Source organism: Falco punctatus (assembly GCF_963210335.1).
Source record: "Falco punctatus genome assembly, chromosome: 4".
In the NCBI taxonomy this organism is placed as follows: domain Eukaryota; kingdom Metazoa; phylum Chordata; class Aves; order Falconiformes; family Falconidae; genus Falco; species Falco punctatus.
Genome location: NC_137583.1, coordinates 45,467,338 through 45,488,860, shown reverse-complemented (window position 1 = coordinate 45,488,860; position 21,523 = coordinate 45,467,338). Strand labels below are relative to the sequence as shown.

The following is a 21,523-nucleotide window of genomic DNA, read 5'->3' as shown; positions in this document are numbered from 1 at the left end:
GGTCGCAGTGCCCCCGGAACACCCGAGCCGGCAGCTGCCACAGCCCCCAGAGCTGTGTGTGGGCACACGCACGTACACGATGCTACATGTTTGCACATGCATGTAGACGCACATATGCCGGGTGCTCACACACGCACCCCCTCCCCTAGGCACACACGTGCACACACATGCCCACCGGCAGCACGGACATGCGTGCACAGCTGCATGCACACGTGTGCACAATCGTGGGGCCCCATGAAGCGGTGGGCGGGGGGTGGCTTTCAGGGTCTCCATGAGGTATTGGTGGAATTAACCCACGCAGGCAGGATCGGGCCCCCGGGGGTCTCAGCACCTCCAGGGGCTCTGCCTGCGGCGCCCTGTGGGAGGGACCCCCTGCTCGAGAGGGGACCCCAGGGCTGGGGCGGGAGGGCTCCGTGCGTGGGTGTGTGGCCGTGTCCCCATCCCAGTGTTCCCCACGTCTGCATCCCCCCGTGTCCGTGTCCTTCCCATGTGCCCGTGTCTGCCACAGCGTCCTGTGTCCCCCAAGACCACCTGCCCCGCCGTGTCCAAGTCCCCACATCCGTGTCCCTCCATGTCCACCCCCCACCTGTGTCCCTCTGTGCCCGCCGTGTCCCTGTCTGCCCCCTCGTGTCCGTGTCCCGCCATGTCCACCCTCACACCCAGGTCCATGTGTCGTCCCAACCCCCCCCCGTGTCCGTGTCCCTACATGCCCACCCCCTTGCACCTGTGTCCCCTCCCTCTTGTCCGTGTCCCTGTGTGTCCGTGCCCACCCCCTCGTGTCCCTCTGTGTCCACCCCATCACGTCTGTGTCCCCCCGTGTCCCCCCCTCCTGTCCGTGTCCCTCTGTGTCCACGCCCACACCCTCATGTCTGTGTCCCCCCTGCCCACTCATGTCCCTGTCCCTCTGTGTGTCCGTGTCCACCCTCCCGTGTCCGTGTCCCTCCGTGTCTGCGCCCCCCATCCATGTCCCCCCCCTCGCATCCACATCCCTGTGTCCACTCACATCCATGTCCCTCTGCGTATCCGTGCCCGCTCCCTCGTGTCGGTGTCCTTCCGTGTCCGTGCCCACCCCCTCGCCTCCACGTCCGCCCCCTTGTGTCCATGTACCCCCACGCCCACCCCTCGTTTCCCCAGTGTCCATCCCCTCGTGTCCGTGTCCCCCCGTGCCCACCCCCTCACATCCATGTCCTCCCTCTCACGTCTGTGTCCCTGTGTCCACTCACGCCCGTGTCCCTCTGCGTGTCTGTGCCTCCCCCTTCGTGCCCGTGCCCCTGTCTCCACCCCCACCCCCTCGTGTCCGTGTCCCTCCGTGTCTGTGCCCCCCTCCCATCCATGTCCTCGTGTCCGTGTCCCTCCGTGTCTGCGCCCCCCCATCCCTGTCCTCCCCCTCACATCCGTGTCCCTCTGTGTCCACTCACAGACCTCTGCGTGTCTGTGCCCCCCCTTCGTGCCCCTGTCCCCCCGCACCCGCCCACTCGAGTCCTGTCCCTCCATGTCTGTGCCCCCCTCCCATCCATGCCCTCCCCCTCGCGTCCGTGTCCCTCCGTGTCCGCACCCACGCCCCGCCTCTGAGCCCACCCTCGCCTCCGTGCCCCTCTGTGTCCATGTCCCCCCGCTCCCCCCTGCGCGGGCCCCACCGCCTCCCGCCATCGCCCTTTTAAGTGCGGCGGCGCGGGCGGAGGGCGGCGCTGCGGGCCGGGCGCGGGGGGGCGGCGCGGGGACCCCCGGCCCGGCGCGGCGGTTTCAAGCTCCCCCGCGGGCGCGCGGCCGGAGCCGCCGGGGCCGGGCCGGGCCGGGATGGCGGCGGGGCAGCGGGGCCGGGGCCGGGGCCGCTGACAGCCGGTGCCGCGCCGCCGCCCCAGCATGTACGCCAAGGGCAAGGGCTCCGGCGTGCCCTCGGACGGCCAGGCCCGCGAGAAGTGAGTGCGGCGGGGGCGGGCGCGGGGCCGGGGGCGCGGAAGTTTTGCCGGGGCGGCTGCCGGGGGGAGCCGGGCCGGGGGGGGGGGCGGGGGGCGGAGGGACCCCCGCGGCCCCGCCCCGCCCGGGCGCACCGGCAGCGCCGCGGGGCAGCGGGAGCCGTCGGGGCTCAAACGGGCACCGGGAAGACTCGGTGCGCCCCGGGCCGCGGCAGCCCCCGGGGGGCCGGGATGTGTCCCTCCCGCCGGGCACTGCCATCCCCCGGGGCACCGGGATGTGTCGTCCCCCCCCTGCCGGGCACTGCCATCCCCCGGGGCACCGGGATGTGTCCTCCCTCCGCGGGGCACTGCCATCCCCCGGGGCGCCGGGATGTGTCCCCCCCCGCCGGACACTGCCATCCCCCGGAGCACCGGGATGTACCCCCCACACACACCGGGCACTGCCATCCCTCGGGGCACCGGGGGCTGCCGTGCGCCCCCCCGGGCCCTGCCATGACCCAGGGCTGTGGGGGCCGTGATGCCCCGCCAGGGCCGCAGCATCCCCCGGGGCACCGGGTCCGGGATGTGTCACCCCCCCCGGGCACTGCCATGACCCGGGGCACCGAAGACCAAGAGGTGTCGTGTCTTCCCCGGGCACTGCCACCCCTCGGGGCACCGAGGGCCGGGATGTGTCACCTCCTCCTGGGCCGTGCCATCCCCCAGGGCACCGGGGACCAAGATGTGTGTGTGTACCCCCCCGGGCACTGCCATCCACCGGGGCACTGGGGACCAATATGTGTCCCCCCACCCATGGGCTCTGTCATCCTCCAGGGCAGTGGGGGCCGGGCTGTGTCGTCCCCCCTGGGCACTGCCACCCCCCGGGGCACCGGGGGCCTGACCCAGCCCCGTGTCCTGCCCTGGTGCTTGGGGCCACCTGCCGGAGCCGGGGGGCTGCACCCTGCAATGGTCCCCCCAGGCCCAGCCACCCCTGGGGGGTCCCCACGGGTCTCATTCCCCAGTGCCGGGAGGTGATGAAGCACCGGGGGGGGGGGGAGGGGGCCTGGGGTCCCCCGGAGGGTCCCTTGCCAGGGGCTACCCGTGGTGGCACTCGCCCCTCGGCCAGGTCCCTAGTGGGATGTGTCACCCACCCTGAGTCACGCCCGACAGGAGCCGGGGTGGCCACCCCATGGTGGGGCCGGTGGCCGTGAAGGGGTGCCCGGTGTCACTGGTGGGACTGGTGTCACCGCGCTGCCCGTGGGGGTCCCTTGCAGGGGGGTGACACCGTGTCCCCCTCCTTCATTCCGCATGCCCTTACCGGGGGCTGCATCCTGCCCGCTCCCATGTCACTCGGGGTCCCCGCTGTGGGCTCTGTGGGGTGGGGGTGTCCTGGTGCTGGCCGAGTGCCACTGTCCCCGCGGGGGGGGGAGGGGGAAACACCCCGCGGGGTGGGGGCTCCCTGGGGGGCCATGCCCCACTGACACCCCAGCCCTGTCCCTGTCCCCAGGCTGGCGCTGTATGTCTACGAGTACCTGCTGCACGTGGGGGCCCAGAAATCGGCCCAGACCTTCCTGTCGGAGGTAAGAGGGGGGGGCAGCACCCTGTGCCCCCCGGGGCCCTGCAGCCCCCGGGCTCCCTGAGCCCATCCGCGGGGTGTCAGGCCTGGGAAGGCCGTCTGACCCCCCACCCCCCTCCCGCTTTCACAGATCCGATGGGAGAAGAACATCACCCTGGGTGAGCCCCCCGGCTTCCTGCACTCCTGGTGGTGGTGAGTCTGCGGGGGGGGGGGGGGCGGCGGGGGGAGTGGGGCTGGACACCCTCCTCCCGCAGCAGTGGGGCTGGGGGCTGCCCCCCTTCCACACACTGCCGCCACATCACCTCATACCCCATAAACCTGCCGCTCTGCTTTTCCCATCAGTGATTTGGGGGGAGGGTAGGGGTGTGTGTGCCCCCCCCCCCCATCCCAGCTACACCCCAGCCACCCCCCCTGGCCCCTCCAGATGGATCCAATTTGGTGCTGAGGATGGGGCGGGGGGGGGGCTCCCAGCTTGGGGCTGGACCCCTGCACCCGGGGGGGTGCCCCAGCACAGCACCCCGGGGGGGGTGATAGTGATGCTGGGGGGGAGTCCCCACGGGTGGGCATCACACTGGCCGTGCCGGGGGAGGGGGGCTCAGTCGGGGGGGGCTCAGTGTGGCGCAGGATGCGGCTGTGCCGGGCGCCATGGTGCCGCCACCGCTGCATTTAGCCATTTCCAATAAACGATTAGTTGGTGATTTATGGGGGGGGGACACACACACGACGGGGGGGCGGGGGGGGGCATGGCGCCTTCCAGGCCTTTAACCCTCCCGCTGCCGGCACCCAGCCACCACACCCCAAATGTGGGGGGACACCTAGAGACAGCGCTGGGGGGACACCACCGGCCCCTCTGCTGCTCCGTCCTCCCCGGTAGCTGGGGCGGGGGGCGCGGGCGGGGGGACCCCCCCATCCCGCCCTGGGATGCTGCAGCCTGATGTAAAGTCCCAGGAATTTGGGCTACGGCTGTAGCGACTGTTTCCAGGGAAAACAGGCAGCAGCGCCTGAGCTGGGAGGCCCCCGCCACGCCGGAGGGGGGGGGGGTGGTGGGGGACGGGGTGGGGGGTGGGGGGTGGGACGGGGGTGGGACACGAGCAGCACCGGCCCCAGCGCTGCCCCAGCCACCCCACCCCCACCCCCAACCATCAGTGACATGAGTGTGGCCGGGCTCAGCCCGTGGTGGGGGACACCCCTGGGGCACAGCGGGTGAGGGCGGAATGGGTGGGGGGGCATGGACACATCTTGGAGGGGGGGCTCTGACCCACTGTCCGTCCCCTGTCGTGTCCCCCCCAGCGTCTTCTGGGACCTGTACTGTGCTGCTCCGGACCGCCGGGAAACCTGTGAGCACTCCAGCGAGGCCAAAGCCTTCCACGACTATGTGAGTACCACGGTGCTGGGGGGGTTCCCTGCCCCGCTCCCCCCTCCCCACGCTGCCCCCCGCCCCCCACCCCCCCGGTGAGCCGCCCCCCCCGCCCTGTGCCAAGGGCACCGGCGATCTGGGGGTTAATGCTGGCGCTGCCAGCCCCAGCCTGCCAGCCTGGGTGACCTATTTTGCAGGGCGGCAGGGCTAGGGGGGGGCTAATCCCTGGGGGCCTGACTCAGCCCCCCCCCCCCGCCCCGGGACCCCGGCATGCCCATCCCCTGCTGCCACTCCCCCAGGGGACAGGGACCCCTGGATCTGGCCCCATCCCACAGCGCAGGCAAAATAACAGGCTCATTTCCCAACCCGGGGGTACCCCAGTGGGGTTGGGGTCATCCATCCCCCTGCCATCATCCGGTGTCCTTGGGGTCACCGTGGTCCTGGGGCTCTGTGGGACCCCCCCAGTTGGGCCCCCCCCCGCCCCCCCCCCCCTCGGCAGCTCCACTCATTATTGGCGCCAGCCTTCGGCGAGTTAATTATTGGCGCAGAGTCAACAGCCCGGCTGTGCCCGCTCCTGCAGGCAGCCACCACGGGGGTGGGCAGGGGGGACCCGCATCCTGGGGTGGGGGGGACCCGCTGGGGGGGCTGCAGGGGGCACCGTGCCCTGGGAGTGGCGATGCTGCTGGCTGCCTGGCCCCAGGCGTGTGGGATGCTGCGGGATCCACGGCGCCAAGGGATGCAGGATGCAGTGGCCTCCACGGTGTTGCGGGATGATGCTGCGGGATGCTGCAGTGTGCGGGATGCCGGGGGATGCAGAAGGCCATGGGATGCAGGATGCTGCAGAATCCTAGGTGCCAAGGGATGCGGGATGTGGTGGAACCCATGGCACTGTGGGGTGCGGTGGGGTCCACGGTGTCACAGGATGCTGTGGGATGTGGGATGCGGTGGGGTCCACAGCATCGCAGGATGTGGGATGCTGCGAAATGCAGGATGCTGTGGCGTGCAGGGTGCCAGGGGATGCAGAAGGCCTTAGGATGCAGGATGCTGCAGGGGCCGTGGTGCTGCAGGATGCAGGTTGTGGTGGGATCTGCAGCACCATGAGATGCTGTGGGGTCCATGGTGCCGCAGGATGCAGGATGCTGTGTTGTGTAGGGTGCCAGGGAATGCAGAAGGCCGTTGGATGTGGGATGCTGTGGGATATGCAGTGCTGTGGGATACAGGATGCTGCAGTATCCACGGTGCTGAGGGATGCAGGATACTGCGGGGGCCCCGGCCCCGGGGGGGGGGGGGGTGCGGGAAGCTGTGGGATACGCAGTGCTGGGGTGTTCAGGCTGCTGCAGGATGCAGGAGGCCACAGGGCCCGCGTTGCCCCCGACCTTCTCCCCATCCCGCCGGAGCAGGGCCGGAGCTGCTCCCCGTGCCCTCCCCCCTCCCTGGGTGCTCAGCACCCACAGCAGCACCCAGCTTGGGGAGGGGGGTGGCCGTGGCGCCCTCCCAGACACCCCTTACCCCTACGGGGCCGGCGGGTCCCCGTGGGTGCGCGTGAGCACGCGTGTGCCTGCGCCAGCAGCGCGAGGGCTGCCGGGGCTGCAGCAGGGCCCCCCCCGCCGCCCCCGGCCCCGGCGCTGCGCAGAGCTGATTTCCATGCTGGAATTAATGAGGCTGCCGGTGCGGTGACGGGGACGGGGACGCGGCACGGGTCAGGCCGCGTTGCCATGGCAGTGCTGCCTGGCAGGCAGAGCCGGGGCGCTGGGGACCGCTGGGGGGGAGCCCCCGCAGCCCCCCCCCCCCGCACCCCCTGGGCTGCTCGGCACAACCGCATCCCCCGCCTGGTGCCCACCACCACCAAACCGGTACCCAGGGGGTGAACTGGGGCTCCCTGGTACGGGGTGGGTGCCCCTCACCCTCCCGTGGGTGCTGCTCGTTGTGCCCCCCAAGGGCGCATCGGGACCCCCACTGCGAGCATCGTGGGGACGGTGACCCCTCAGCACTGGGGAGGGGCTGGCCAGTGAGGAGCAGCTGTGGCAGCCGGCCCCACAGTGGGGTCTGGGGTCCCCCTGGGGTGGAGCAGTGTGGGGAGCCCCCAGGCTTTGCCCCCCATGTCCCGTCTGTGTGAGTGCCCCCCCCCCCCCCCCCCCCCCCCCGTTTTCTCCCTGCTGACCTTGAGCTTGCAGGAGGAGCTGAAACTCCCCAACCTGTTGCCATGGCAACTCTGCTTTGCATCACTGAGTGATGGGGGGGCCCAGTTCGGTCCCTGCTATGGTGGGGGCACCGCTGTCCCCCTGTGGGGCTGGAGCTGGGGGGCAGGAGGGGCCCTACTCTGGGCTGGGTGTCAAGCACTGTCCCTGCACTGTGGGGCAGGAGGGGGGGTGTCCCCGAGAGGGGGCAGGGCCTGCACCCCCCTCTGCTTTAGCTTTGTCCCGGGGGGCAGACAGGGCCTCTGTTTCCCCCCAGATGGGCCTCCCCCTGTCCCTGGGGGGCTGTATTGACCCCATAGCCAGGGGGTGATGGTGCTGCCATCTCACCCTTCCCCCCTCCTGGCATCCCTTGGGGTGATGCGGCCGGACCCCCTGGGGCAGCTACTGGCCAGGGACCCGTCTCCCGTGCCACAGAGGGGTGGGTGAGGGTGGGTGGGCACCACAGTGGCTCCGTGATGAGCGTTGTGATGGGCTGTAGTGGCACCATGGCGAGCTCTGTGGTGGAACTGTGGTGGGACTGTGGGAAGCTCTGTGATGGCTCCAGGATGGGCATCATGGTGGGCCATGGTGGGACCATGGAGGGCTCTGTGGTGGCTCTGTTTTGGGTGCCATGTTGGACATTGTGGTGAGACCATGACGGATTCTGTAATGGCTCCAGGATGGGTACTATGGTGGGCTCCATGGTGGCTCTGTGTTGGACATTGTGGTGGGACTATGATGGGACCATGATGGCTCTGCGATGGCTCCAGGATGGGGACCACAGCGGGCTCCATGGTGGGACCACGGTGGGCTCTGTGGTGGCTCCCTGATGAGCTTCATGGTGGGCCCATGGTGGGCTCCCTGACCGGCCCCGTGCTGGGCACACCAGCTCTGTGCCACCCTGTCCCCCCCAAAGATCCCCGAAGTGCTCAGGGGCTCCCCAGCACCTCACTCCAACCCCAGGGTCTGGCTTGGGGGCGGCGCTGTCCCCACCACACCAGGGACCGAGGGGTTAACAGTGGGGGGGTGCAGGGCACTGGGGGTGGGTTTGGGATAGGAAGGGGCTATGCCTGTCCCCTCCCCCAGCCCCCCCAGTTTCCCCCAGGCTGCTGGGTTTGGCTGCTGGCACAGACTCCCATTGTCTTCCACCCACCCCCTGGGGCTGGGGAGCGCCCGGGGTCGCATCCTGCAGCTGGGAAATGAGGCTGGGGGCCCAGGACACCCCCCGCCCCAGCCCCTGGGTCCTGGAAAGCATTGGGCTCCAGTGTGGCTACCGTGGGACGGGGAGCCCTGGCTGGTGCCCCTAGGCACCCACTGTCACCCGTGTACATGGCGTGACCCGTGTACATGGCGTGACCCATGTGCTGGCGTGACCCGTGTACATGGCGTGACCTGTGTGCCCACTGCGGGGGCCCCCGGGGGGTCTCTCCCTCCCCAGCCAGCATCCCCCCCCTCCCCCACACCAGAGCCAGCAGCACCCAGGGGTGTCCCATCTCCACCACCACCCCCCCCAGGTGCTGGGTGATGCCCCCCCTCCAAGAGCAGCCACGACCCCCTCTCCCCGCAGGGCTGGGGGGGCTGGGGGGCGGTGCGGGGCCCCCCGGGTGGAGGGGGCAGCGTGGCCCCCCCCTCCCTTCTCCTCCTTCCGTACAAATTGAAACCAGTTGTGGCGGAGGGGCCGAGCCGGAAAGCCGGCACATTCCTTCCCTTAACAGCTCCCCTCGGACCAGGCCGGCCGGCGAGGGGGGCCAGGGCCCCCTGCCCGCGCCCCCCAGCCCCGCCAGCCCCCCGGGGGTCCCCCCCTAGCCCTCCCGGCCCCCCCAGTGGGGCAGGATGGGGGGGACACACCGCCTTCTCCATGCGCTGCCCTCTTGCTCACACCCGCCTGGACCGGTGGCTCCTGGGGGACATGGGGACAGGGTGGCCCTGGGGCTGCAGGCAGGTGGGACGCGCCGGTGGCCCCCAGTCACGAGGGGCAGCCCCCCCGGGTGCACACACACCCCCCACACACACCCCCCCCCGGTGCCCCGGTGCAGACGTACAGGGATGGGCGGGGGGGCTGGGGGGCTGCTGGGGACACCCCCCGGTGCTGAGCTCAGGGGGGTGGCGGGGGCCGCCGAGGACACCCCCCCGGTGCTGATCCTGGGGTGTGGGTGGGGGGCTGCTGGGGAGCCCCTCTGGTGCTGGTCTCGGGGTGGTCATGGGGGGCTGCTGGGGACCCCCACCCCCGGTGCTGATCTCGGGGTGGTCATGGGGGGCTGCTGGGGACCCCCACCCCCGGTGCTGAGCTTGGGGTGGTGGCGGGGGGCTGCTGGGGACAACCCCCACCCCCGGTGCTGAGCTCTCCTTTCCCTGCAGAGTGCGGCAGCGGCTCCCAGCCCGGTGATGGGGAACTTGCCCCCCGGCGACGGCATCCCGGGGGGGCCCATGCCCCCCGCCTTCTTCCAGGTACCAGCCGCCTGCACCATGTCCTGGGGCTGTGCCCCACCCCCCCCCAGGCTGTGCTGCCTGCGGGGGTCCCGGGGCAGGGTGGCGGGGACCCTGCTGTATGTGCTGGTGCACTGTGAGCACACGTGTGTGAGCATGTGCATGCGTGTAAGCATGTGTGCGTGCTGGCATGCGTAGGTGTGCATGCACACGTTGAGCTTGCTTGTGCGTGAGCGTGCATGTGTGAGCATACTGGTGCATGCATGCATGTGTGCATGAACATGCATGAGCATTGCGTGTTGGTGCGCACGGGGGGTGAGCATGCACACGTGCTCGCAGAGCTGTGCGTGCATGGCGCGGGTGTGCATGCAGAGCGGGCTCGTGGCTGTGCGTGGGCACTGCACTTCTGCACACATATGTGAGCACGTGGGGGGTGTGGGCACACGTGTGAGTGCCTCTGTGTGTGTGAGTGCACGTGTGTGAGCCTGTGTGCGTGCCAGGGCCCTTGCACATGGTGCTGAGGGACCTGCCTGTGCTCCCCGGGGTGTGCGTGCCCTTAGCGTGTGCGTGCCCTTAGCGTGTGCGTGCCCTTAGCGTGTGCGCACACTTGAGCCCCACATCTGCGTGCAGCCGGGGGCATTACATGAACCAGGCCCCCCCCACCCCCCCGGCACAGCCCCTCCCCCCCCAGTGCTCCCCACACTGCCCCGGGCTGGGGCCAGCCCTGTGCCCCCCATGCCCCCCACCGGGGTGCCCCCCCCGGGGGCCGCTGCCCCCCCCCCCCCCCCCCCCCGCCGCTGCGCCCCCCCCCCATAACCGTGTTTTATTTCTCTTGAAGGGACCTGCGGGCTCTCAGCCATCACCCCACGCCCAACCTCCGCCCCACAACCCCGGGGCCCCCATGCTGGGGCCGCACAGCCAGGTAAGGCTGGGCACAGCCCGGCAGCCCCCGGCCACCCCCCAGCGCCCGCAGGTGTGCCCCGCCCCCCCCCCAGCCCCCCAGGGTGATGCCGCAGCCCCCCCCACCCTAACCCTGGCTCACCCCCCCCCAACTCTCTCTCTTGCAGCCCTTCATGTCCCCCCGCTACCCCGGCGGCCCCCGGCCCCCGCTCCGGATGCCGAACCAGGTGAGGTGGTTGTCCTCCCCCCAAGTGGGTGCAGACCCCTCTGGGTGGGGGTCCTCCAGCACCCTGACCCACTGTCCCCCCTGCGCTGCAGCCTCCCGTGGGTGTCCCCGGCTCCCAGCCGCTGCTGCCCAACGCCATGGATCCGGCCGCGCGGTCGCAGGGTGAGTTGGGGGGTTCCTGTCCCCATGTGTCCCCCCGCCCGTCAGTGGGGGGGGGGCGTGGGGTCTCATGCCTCCCCTGTCCCTCTGAGCAGGACATCCCGGCATGGGGGGCCCGATGCAGCGCATGAACCCCCCGCGAGGCATGGCCGGCATGGCCCCCCAGGTGAGGGCACGGAGGGGGGTGGGGGTGGGGGGGGATCGGGATACAGGGACGGGGTGCAGGGATGGGATATAGGGATGGGGACAGGGGTGGGGACAAGGGGACAGGGGTGGGGACCGAGATAAGGGGATGGGGACTGGGGGACAGGGATACAGGGATGGAGACAGGGATACAGGGATGGGGAGCAGGGTACAGGGATGGGGACAGGGGGACAGGGATGGGGACTGGGGTACAGGCCTGGGGACAGGGGGACAGGGATGGCGACAGGGATACAGGAATGGGGAACAGGGTACGGGGATGGGGACAGGGATACAGGCATGGGGACAGGGGGACAGGGATACAGGGATGGGGACAGGGATACAGGGTTGGGAGTGGGGTATGGGGATGGGGACAGGGATAGGGGGAAGTGGGACAGGGATACAGGGATGGGGATGGGAACAGGGTGATACGGTATGAGGATGGGTACAGGGAGATGGGGATGGGGACAGGGATGGGACTGGGAGTGGAGTTGGACAAGGGACATCTGGGGACAAGGATGGGACTGGGGGTGGGGATAGAGGGATGGGGTTGAGACTGGGGACAGGGAGACACGGACGGGGTTGGGAACAAGGAGATATGGATGGGGCTGGGGACAGGGAGACATGGACGGGGACAGGGCTGGGGCTGGGGACAGTGATGGGGACATCCCAACCCCTGCTGACCCCCTGCTCTCCCCACAGACCTATGGCAGTGGGATGCGCCCCCCCCCCAGCTCGCTGGCCGGCCCTGGCATGCCCGCCATGAACATGTAAGGCAGCCGCCCCTCCCCCGCCCCACAGCTGGGCAGGGGGCGCTGGGTGGCCACGCAGGGTGGGGGGCCCAGGGGCCGGCAGGACCCCCCTCACCTCTCCCCTTGCCTTCCAGGGGCCCCGGTGGCCGCGGGCCCTGGCCGAACCCCAACGCCAACTCTGTAAGTTGAGGGGGGGGAGGGACTACCGGGGCAGGGGGTTGGGGGGGGTGGGGGTGTGCAGGGCACAACTGGGACTATGGGGATGCTGGCCCCGTGCCCCCCATACTGACCCCCCCTCTTGTCCCCCCCAGATTGCCTACTCCTCCTCGTCCCCTGGGAACTATGTGGTGAGTGTCAGGGTGCACTTTTTTTTTTTTTGGGGGGGGCACATGCTGCAGGCAAACTGGCTGTGACCCCCCCCAACCCACCTCCCCTCTCTCCCCCCCAGGGCCCTCCCGGGGGCGGTGGCCCCCCTGGCACCCCCATCCTGCCCAGCCCCGGAGGTGAGTGTCTGCAGGGATGGGACAAGGCGCAGGGGGTGGGGGGACATTGCTGGAGGGGGGGGGGGGGGGGCGGGGTGTGGGGGTGCCCTGCTCACCCCCCTCCCCCTATGTGTGTCCCCCCCCCAGACTCCACCAACTCCAGTGAGAACATGTACACCATGATGAACCCCATCGGGCCCGCGGGGAACAGACCGAACGTGAGTGATGGGGAGGGGGCGGGGGGGGGGGGATGGGGGGGGTCCCACATCACTCACCCCCCCCCTTCCCTTCCAGTTCCCAATGGGGCCCGGACCTGAGGGGCCCATGGGCGGCATGAGCGCGATGGAGCCGCATCACATGAACGGATCCTTAGGTGGGTACCCCCCCAGACCCTCCCCGCGGCAGGGGGTGCCCCACCCCCCCACCCCCCAAGGTGGTCCCCAGCCCTGCTGCGGCCGCATCCTGCGGCCCGTGGGCTCCATCTGCGGGCGGCCGGGCTCAGTGCAGGGCTGGGGGGCGGGGGGGGGGGGGGGGGGGGCACGGATCGAGGTGGGGTCACTCATGCACTGCTGGTGCCTTTGCAGGCTCCGGGGACATGGACGGGCTGCCAAAGGTGAGTGCGGGGACCCCCGCGTGCGCTGGGACACCACCATGCGCTGGGGACCCCCCCAGCTCCATGTACTGGGGTGCCTGTGCATGGGCAGACCCTGTAATGCTGGGACCCCTGTGCACTGGGACCCCCCCCCAACACGCACTGGGACCCCCCCTCCCCAACACGCACTGGGACCCCCCCATGCACTGGGACCCCATTTATTGGGGTGCCCACCCTCCCTAACAGGTACTGGCACCCCATTTATTGGGGTGCCCCCCTCCCCAACATACACTGGGACCCCATTTATTGGGGTGCCCCCCTCCCCAACATACACTGGGACCTCCTCCATGTACTGGGACCTCATTTATTTGGAATCCCCCCCCTCAACATACACTGGGACACACACACCCCCATTTACTGGGACACCCTCCCATTTACTGGGATCCCATTTATTGGGATGCGCCCCCCCAACATACACTGGGACCCCACCCATGTAGTGGGACCCCGTTTATTGGGACCCCCCCCAACATACACTGGGACCCCATTTATTGTGGTGCCCACCCTCCCCAGCAGGTACTGGGACCCCATTTATTGGGGTGCCCCCCTCCCCAACATACACTGGGACCCCCCCATACACTGGGACCCCATTTATTGGGGTGCCCCCCTCCCCAACATATACTGGGACCCCCTCCATGTACTGGGACCTCATTTATTTGGAATCCCCCCCCCTCAACATACACTGGGACACCCCCCCCCCATTTATTGGGACACGCTCCCATTTACTGGGATCCCATTTATTGAGCCCCCCCCTGCACTGGCCCCCCCTGCACTGGAACCCCCCACCAATGTATTGCCCCCCCCGCCCCCCCCCCGTACTGGGACCCCCCCCATGCCCTGAGATCCCACGCCCTGCCCCCCCCCCCATTTACTGGGCCTGCCAATACACCGGGCGCCCCCCATACACCATTCCCCCCCCCTCCCCTAACATTTTTCTCTCCCCCCCCCCCAGAGCTCCCCCAGTAACCTGGGGGCCCTGAGCAACCCCCCTGGCACCCCGCGGGACGACGCCGAGCTGAGCAGCAATTTCTTAAACCCCTTCCAAAGCGACAGCGTAAGGGACCCCCGGGGGGCTGGCGGGGGGGTGGGGGGCCTGGGGGGGGCACAGCAGCTGGGGGTGGGGGGGGGCAATAACAAAGTCCCCGTGGCAGACCCCCCATGGCAGCGGGGGGGTTGTCATGGCCAAGCGGCTGGGAAACATGAGGTGGGCGGAGGGGGGGGGGTGGCGGGGGGGGAGAAGCAGTGTGCCCCCCCGCGACCCCCTCCCCAATTAACCCTCTGGTGTCTCCGCTCTCTCTAGTACTCGCCCAGCATGACAATGAGCGTGTGAGCCCAGCGCCGAGGCTGCCGACCGCCAGATGAAAAATAATTAATAATAATTACCAACCCCCCCAGCCCCCCCACCCCCCCGCCAGAAAACACGAAACAAACAAACAAAAAAATGCGGAAAAAATAATAATAAGTAGAAATAAGACCTGTGACTTACGTACTGCCCACCTGCCCCCACAGCAGGGACCCCCCCCCCAGCTCTGGGACCCCCCCCCCCCCCCCAGACACCCCCCAGGGTGGGAGCAGGCACTGGGGTGGGGGTTCTGGCACTGTGGTCGGGGGGGTGGGGTTGTGCCAGCCCCCCCCACCCCAAGCATGGGGAGGGGGATTTGGGGGGGGGGTTCATGGCATTGTGGCCCCCCTCCATGGCAGGTGGTGACACATCCATCCCCCCCCCCCCCCCCAGCATGGGGAGGGAGATTCGGAGGGGGGGTCACAGCGCTGTGCCCCCACCCCGTGGCATGCAGCCTGGCTGGGGCACATGCACTTAACGGCAATTAGCTGCACTGCTAATGAGCGGTGCCCCCTACCCCCGGGGAGGGTGCAACCCCCTCCCAGTTCTCCCAGTACCCTTCCTGCTGGGCACCCCCCACCCCCGGGAGGGGGGGCCCATAACTATCCCCCAGCCCTGCCAAAGCCCTGGGGGTGCTCATACGCCAGCGCAGCCCCCCCAGTGTGGGTGCAGCCCCCCCCAGCCAGGGGCACCCCAGGCTGTGCTGGGGGGGGGGGGTGGGGGGTTGGGGGGGGCCAAGCCATACCTCCCCGCACGGAGCACCCGCCCCCCCAAGCGCTCTATAGGGCAGGCCCCAGTGCAGAGAGCAGCCCCCCCCCGGCAGCGAGCCGGCCCCGGGGGGGTCCCGGCCCCCAGCCCCGTCTGCGTGCTCAGCCAGCACTGTGATCCCCGGCCCCACCCGAGCGCCAGACCGGGGCCCCCCGCCCCCCCCAGGGACCACTTGTAAAACTTTAATATGAAGGATTTTTTTTTTTTTTTTGTGTGGGTTTTTTTTTTCTGACTTTTTTCCTCTCTTTTATAACAGAAAGGACCTCAACACCCCCTGCCACCTCCCTCCCCCCAACCTGCCTCCACACACCCAGGCCCCCTCCTCTGTACAGCCCTGTGCTGGGGGGGGCCCTATCTTACCCCCCCCGCCGAGGTGGGGGGCAGCCCCCAGCCCCTGTAGGGGTAGCACTCACCATAGGCATAGTCGTTCTGTGTAGGGACCCCTCCCCATTTCTAGTCCCCAGAGCCTTTAGAGCCCCCGTTGCTTATCTAAACAAAACAGCCCCCCCAAAAAAAACAACAAAAAAAAGTACAAAAAATAAAAAAAAAACACCCCAAAACACCCCCCCCCCACCCCCCCATCAATAAATGTAATTTGATTTTTTTTCAGAAGGTGCCAGTGTTTTGGCTCTTGCTTTGCCCAGGGCTGGGGGGCGGGGGGGGGGGGGAGGGGCGGTAGCAGGCAAGACGCCGGGGGGGCCACACTGCTCCGGGTTTATTGGCGGGTACAAAGCTTCACAGTTTCGAGTTGGTGTCAGAGCCGAGCACTTGGGGAGGAGGGGGGGGGGGGGGGGGGGTAGGTCCCAGACCCCCAACCCCTCCCCCCCCCAATCCACCCCCCCCACCCCCCCTAAAAAGCTGATACGAAATACAAAAAGGCGCTCGCTGTTAGTCGGCTCCGTCAATGTGGAGGGGGGTCCGGGGGGGTCCCGGCCGGGGGGTGCCGGCGCAGGGGTGCCCGTTGAGCTGAGTGGTGGCCGGTGTCTTCTTGGGGGCGAGGGGGCAGGCGGCCCCCCCGGGGCAGGCGCGCTTCGGGCTGGGCACCGGCCGCTGCATCTTGTGCTCCAGCAGCATGTGGTTCTGGGGGGGCAGCCCCAGGCAGGCCCTGCGGGGGGGGAAGGGGGGGCTCAGGGATGGGCACCCCACTGCTGGGGAAGGCACCGGGTGTGCCAGGAGCCAGTAGTGCCAGGGACACTGCGGTGATGGGCAGCCTGGGCACGGCCCTGGGACCCACTGGGGCTGGGCACTGGGACCGACTGGGGCTGGGCACCCCATGCATTCGGCACTAGAACCCATTGGTGCTGGGCACAGGGAGCCACTGGTGCTGGGAGCCCCACGCACTGGGCACTGGGACCCACTGGTACTGGGAGCCCCATGCACTGGGACCCACTGGTGCTGGGCATCCCCCTGGACATCAGGTACTGGGACCCCTTGGTTCTGCGACCCACAGGCACTGGGCATCCCGGGCATCCCATGCAGTGGGCACTAGGACCTACTGGTACTGGGCAACCCCTAGGCATGAGGTACTGGGACCCACTGGTTCTGGGAACCAAAAGCATTGCGCACTGGGACCCACTGGTGTAGAACACTCTGGGCATCAGGTACCAGGGTCTGTGGGTGTTGGGACACCCCGAGCACTGGGACCTGCTCCCACTGGGCACTGGGGCTTCAGCCACGCTGGGACCCGCTGGTGCTGGGCAGCACCAGGACCCACCAGCACTGAACACCCTTGGCACTGGGACCATCGCCTTCGGGCACCAGGACACACCAGCACTGGGTCCCACAGGTGGGGGGCACCAGGACCCACTAGGTGGCCCAGGCACTGATCACCAGCATCTACTGGCTCTAGACACCCCACACACAGGCACCAGGCACCCATGGGTGCTGGGGACCCACTGGTGGCGCAGGCACTGGGACCTACTGGTGGCCCAGGCACTGGGTCCCACAGGCGGGGGGGTGCACTGATCACCAGGACCTACTGGCTCTGGAGACCCCACACACAGGCACCGGGCACCCACGGGTGCTGGGGACCCACTGGTGGTGGCACCGGGACCTCTGCAAGCCTCGGGTGCCACCCAGGGGCAGCGGGGCGGGGGGATGGGCACCCCCTGGCGTGGGGACCGGCGGGTACCTCAGGATGTTCTCGATGCAGCTGCGCTGGCGGAAGAGCGCGTTGACCACGGGGGTGCCCTCGGGCACCAGCGGGGCCTTGCAGAGGAAGGCGACGATGGAGAGGATGCTGTGGAAGCCCTGGAACTCGGGGTCGGCCTCGGTGCAGAAGGTGACGCGCTGGCACAGCTCCGTCAGGATGGCCAGGTCCAGGATGATGGGGCTGGCCAGCAGCGAGTCCTGCGGGCCGGCAGCGAGGTGAGCCCCACCCCCTGGGGAAGCACCCCTCCCCCCCCCCGGGGGACAGCCTGGTCCCCCCCCCACGCACCTCGCAGGTGTTGTGGATGACGATGGTGTTGGTGCCACCCATCATGATCTCCGACGTGTACTCGTCCAGCGCGCGCTTGCTGTCCCCCACGTAGGGCACGTACTTGATCACCACCTGCGAAGCGACGGCCCCGTCACCGCCCCGTCACCTCCGTGGGCACCACGTGTCCCCAGCCCCCAACTCACGCAGTGATCAGGCTTGTCCTGGGGGCCGTAGAGGATGGGGTTGGCCTGGACGGTGTCGTCCACCACGTTGCTCTTGGAGATCTCCTTGGAGCGGAACTGCTGCGGGGCCGAGAGGTTCTTCCCATCGTTGTTCCCCAGGTGGTTGTAGCTCACGATGGACTTGGTCTGGGCAGGGCGTGCAGGCAGGTCACCCCCCATCCCAGGCAGGTCCCCCCACCCCACCTGCCCTGTCCCCACGTACCTTCAGTCCAGCACCCACCAAGAAGTCCACCAACACCGACTTCAGCTTGGTCTGACCCGACTTGAAGTCATCGCCGCAGACAAAGACGCAGCGCTGGCTGGCCAGCTCCAGCACCCCCGGCACGAAGGTGTTCTGGGGGGAGCCGTTGATGTAGGCGCAGCCCTCCAGGATGCTGGCCACGGCGAAGAGCGTGGACGGGGACACCTCCAGGCCTTGCTGTGGGGACACAGGCCAGCTCAGCACCGCTGGGGTGCTGGCATCACCCCCCTACCCTGTCCCCTCCCGTCCCCTGACCTCGATGGCCCGCAGCAGGTTGTCGGCGGTGTCATTGAGCCCCGGGACGACGTCGCAGAAGCGCTCCGTGTTGGCCGTCCAGAGGACGATGACTTTGTCCACCCCGCTGGTCTCCCTGAAGTCCCGGATGTCCCGGCGGATCTGCTCCACCTGGGACACCACCGAGGGGGACGCATCAGCGTGGTGGCATCCCCCCATTGCCTGTGTCCATGCGTGTCCCCCCCGGCTGCCACCGCCCCACCAGGACCTGCTCAGCCATGGACCCACGGAGGACGTTGTCCGCCCGCTCCTCCTGGTTGGCGGCGATGAACTCGGGGATGTAGATGGAGGGTCGGGGCTTCAGCTTCTCCAGGTAGGGCCAGAGCTGCTCCTGCAGCGGCCAGTCCAGCACCTCTGCTCGCCGCATGGCCTCCGCCAGGTTCAGCGAGGAGATGTCCCAGCCTAGGGGACAAGAGGTGACCCAACCGCTCAGGGTCCCCCGCCCCATTGCGGGGTACCCCCCTGTGTCCCACCTACCATCAAAAACAATGTCATTGGGGTGCACCATGGGCAGCAGGTCCCGGAAAGGCACGTAGACGTCGCCAGTGGGGCTGGTGCCCAGGCAGACGGTGGAGGCTTGGAGCAGGGAGCCGTAGTAGTTGGCTTTCTGGGATGGAGAACACATGGATGAGCTGCTGGCGCAAGGAGGAGGGGGTCCCCGGCACCCCCAAACCAGGGGACCGGGGCTGTAGACCACCTCTGCAGCAGCAGGGAGGAGATGGGGGCGCAGGGCCCAGGTGCGGATGGGAGCAGCTGGGCTCAGCGTCCCCATCTCTGCAGGACACCTAGGGGCTGGGACCCCACAAGGGACACCCACCTTGCGCCCCGTCTTGGTCATCCAGGAGAGCCCCAGCTTGTTGGCCAGCACGGCCGCCGTCACCGTGGTGCCGTTGTTGCCCCCCCAGCCCACCAGCATCACCCCCAGGCGAGGGACCTGCCGCCCCGTCCGGAAGGTGAAGCGGGTTGAACACGGCCGCACCTGGGGGACACAGAGAGGGGACACGTGGGGATGAGGGGAGCCCCCCGGGGCGCCCCCCGGCAGCCCCCTGCCCCCCGCACCTTGGTGACACCGTTCTCCTTGCAGACGTGCACGGTGCTGTACGTGTACTTGGCCTCGATGAAGTCTTTGCTGTACGTGACATCGGGGCTCTCCACAAGGAATGTCTCTGCCATTGTTCCTGGAGCTGGAACAGGAGGGAATGGGTGTCAGCGCCGCAGGCCTGGCACGCCGAGCCCCCCCACCCAGCCCCCCCACCCTGCCGGGACCAGGCTCCGGCACCGCTCCCCGCCAGGCTGTGCCGCTGGTGGGGACCGTTGGCTCCCTGCCCTGGTGCCACCCAGCGTGACAGCGGGGCTGCCACCACCGTCCCTGCCCACGCAGCGGCACCAGGACAGGCTACGGGGGTGTAACTGCCCCCCCCCCCCCCCCCAGCACCTCACTGAGCCCCCAGCAAGCCAGGAGGGTGCAGGGTCCCCATCCTGCTCGGGGCAGGTAGGAGGCTGTCACTGCTGTCACCCCCCCTGGGGGTGGCAGGGGGCACAGGAGGGCATGGGGGACTAGGGATGCTCCCAGGGGACACGGGGACAGGCGGTGTCACAGCACCCCAGGGTGGCACAGGGGACATGGGGACAGAGGGTGTCCTCGCTCCAAGGAGTGTGGGGAATTTGGGGCCAGGGGCTGTCCCTGTACCCTAGGCTGGCAGAGAGTGCAGGGGACATGGGGACCAGGGCTGTGCCCGCTCCCTGGGGTGGCAGAAGGGACACGGGGATAGGGGATGTCCCAGCACCTTTGGGTGCTAGGGTGTGCAGGGGACAGGGCCTGTCCCTGCACCCCAGGGTGCCACAGGGGACATGAGGACAGGGAGTGTCCCAGCAACTTGGGGTGGCACAGGGGCTGTCCCTGCTCCCCGGAGTGGCAGACAGTGCAGGGGACATGGGGACTGCGCTGTCCCTGCCGCCAGGGTGGCAGAGGGGACATGGGGACACGGGCTGCCTCTGCTCCCTGGGGTGGCAAAGGGGACATGGGGACGGGGTGTCCCAGTACTCTGGGGTGCCAAGGGGTGCAGGGGACATGGGGACCGAGCTGTCCCTGCAACCAGGGGTGACAGAGGGGACATGGGGATGGGGGGACGGGGCGTCCCAGCACTGTGAGGTACCAAGGGGCGCAGGGGACATGGGGACGGGGTGTCCCAGCAGCCGGAGGTGGCAGAGCGGGCATGGGGACAGGAGCTGACCCTGCTCCCCGGGGTGGCAGAGGGGACACGGGGACAGGGGGATGGGCTATCCCAGCACCCTGGCGTGCCAAGGAGTGTAGGGGACATGGGGACTGAGCTGTCCCTGCCCCCGGGGTGACAGAGGGGACACGGGGACAGGGGATGACCCTGGCGCCCCCGCGTGTCCGGGGCACGGGGAGGACACGGGCCGGGACCGCAGAACCGACCCCCTTCCCGGGGCCGCCCCCGCCCTCCCCGCGGGCACTCACCGGGCCGGGCCGGGCGCGCTGGAGCCGGTGGCGGAGCCGGGGCCGGTGCTGCCCCGCGGGGGATGGTGCGATCGCGGCTGCGGCCGCCCCGGCTCCCGCCGCTTAATCGGCTCCCAGGCCCCGCCCGCCCCGCCCGCCCCGCCCCCAACCGGCCCCGCGCCCCCCCGCACGTGCCCCGGCCCCCCCGCCCGGTTCCCCCGACCCCCCCGGCCCCCCCCGGCCCCGGCCCCGCGGCAGGTGCGGGGCGGCCCCGGGCGCCGGCGGCGGCTCTTACCGGGGGGGGGGGGGGGGGGGCGGCGGGAGCGGGAGGCGCCGGCGGGGGCAGCGGCCGCTGACCCGGGAAGGGGAAGTGGCGCCGGTGCCGGGACCGGGCCGGGGGTCCCGCCGCCGCCTTCCGGCCACTGGCTGCCCCGGCGTCCCGCAGCCCCCGGCACCGGCACCCCCGCACCCCGCGACCCCCCGGCGGGGGCACCCCGCAGCCCCCGGCACTCACAGCCCCCCGGCACCCCCAGTCCCCAGGGCACCCCCCAGCCCCCCGGCACTCTGCTGTCCCCAGAAAGGGCACCCCGCAGCCCTTGGCACCCCCCAGCATGGGTACCCCAAAGGCCACGGTACCAGCCCCCCGCAGCCCCCCCCCGCCCCGTGCAAGCCCCCAGGCCCGGGCACCCCCCCCGCTCCCCCGGGTACGGCCCCCCCCGTGCAGAGCCCCCAGCCCGAGCAGCCGGGGGGGGGACACGCCGCAGCCGCCCCCGGCCATGGCAGCGCGGTATGAGGGGCCGCGGCCGCCCCCCCGCCTCCTCCCCCGGCCCCGGCCGCCTTTCAATGGCCCGGCCCCGCTCCAAAGGGCCCCCGGGGCCGCAGCGCCGCCCGGGCGGGCCCCGGCCCCTTCCCCACCCCCGCTCCCCGCAGGCGGCGGGGGCAGCTCCGCTCCGCGCCACCCACCCACCCGCCCGCGGGC

General features: G+C 69.8%; 2 protein-coding genes across 3 annotated transcripts; one reads left to right on the top strand and one right to left on the bottom strand.

Annotated features, from left to right (window-relative positions):
- The first annotated feature begins 1,618 nt into the window (after positions 1-1,618).
- SSBP4 (single stranded DNA binding protein 4) lies at positions 1,619-14,366 on the top strand. 2 transcript variants are annotated; one of them, XM_080382674.1, is made up of 18 exons: positions 1,622-1,919; positions 3,400-3,472; positions 3,599-3,660; positions 4,759-4,843; positions 9,361-9,450; positions 10,268-10,351; positions 10,497-10,556; positions 10,648-10,717; positions 10,810-10,880; positions 11,597-11,664; positions 11,781-11,826; positions 11,958-11,993; positions 12,095-12,149; positions 12,276-12,346; positions 12,423-12,501; positions 12,713-12,741; positions 13,730-13,831; positions 14,078-14,363. In XM_080382674.1, the coding sequence occupies exons 1-18, from the start codon at positions 1,864-1,866 to the stop codon at positions 14,105-14,107; spliced, it is 1,167 nt and encodes a 388-aa protein (XP_080238800.1). In that variant the 5' UTR covers positions 1,622-1,863; the 3' UTR covers positions 14,108-14,363. The 2 variants fall into 2 exon arrangements, with proteins under 2 accessions (XP_080238801.1, XP_080238800.1); XM_080382675.1 differs by lacking the exon at positions 10,268-10,351 and having other exon boundaries at positions 1,619-1,919; positions 14,078-14,366.
- Positions 14,367-15,700: 1,334 nt separating this feature from the next.
- Positions 15,701-20,719, bottom strand: ISYNA1 (inositol-3-phosphate synthase 1). Its single transcript, XM_080382655.1, has 11 exons — positions 20,566-20,719; positions 19,143-19,267; positions 18,901-19,062; positions 18,561-18,690; positions 18,292-18,485; positions 18,045-18,194; positions 17,751-17,966; positions 17,510-17,674; positions 17,325-17,438; positions 17,019-17,236; positions 15,701-15,992 (listed from the first exon to the last, which is right to left on the bottom strand). The coding sequence occupies exons 2-11, from the start codon at positions 19,254-19,256 to the stop codon at positions 15,776-15,778; spliced, it is 1,680 nt and encodes a 559-aa protein (XP_080238781.1). The 5' UTR covers positions 19,257-19,267; positions 20,566-20,719; the 3' UTR covers positions 15,701-15,775.
- Positions 20,720-21,523: the final 804 nt, after the last annotated feature.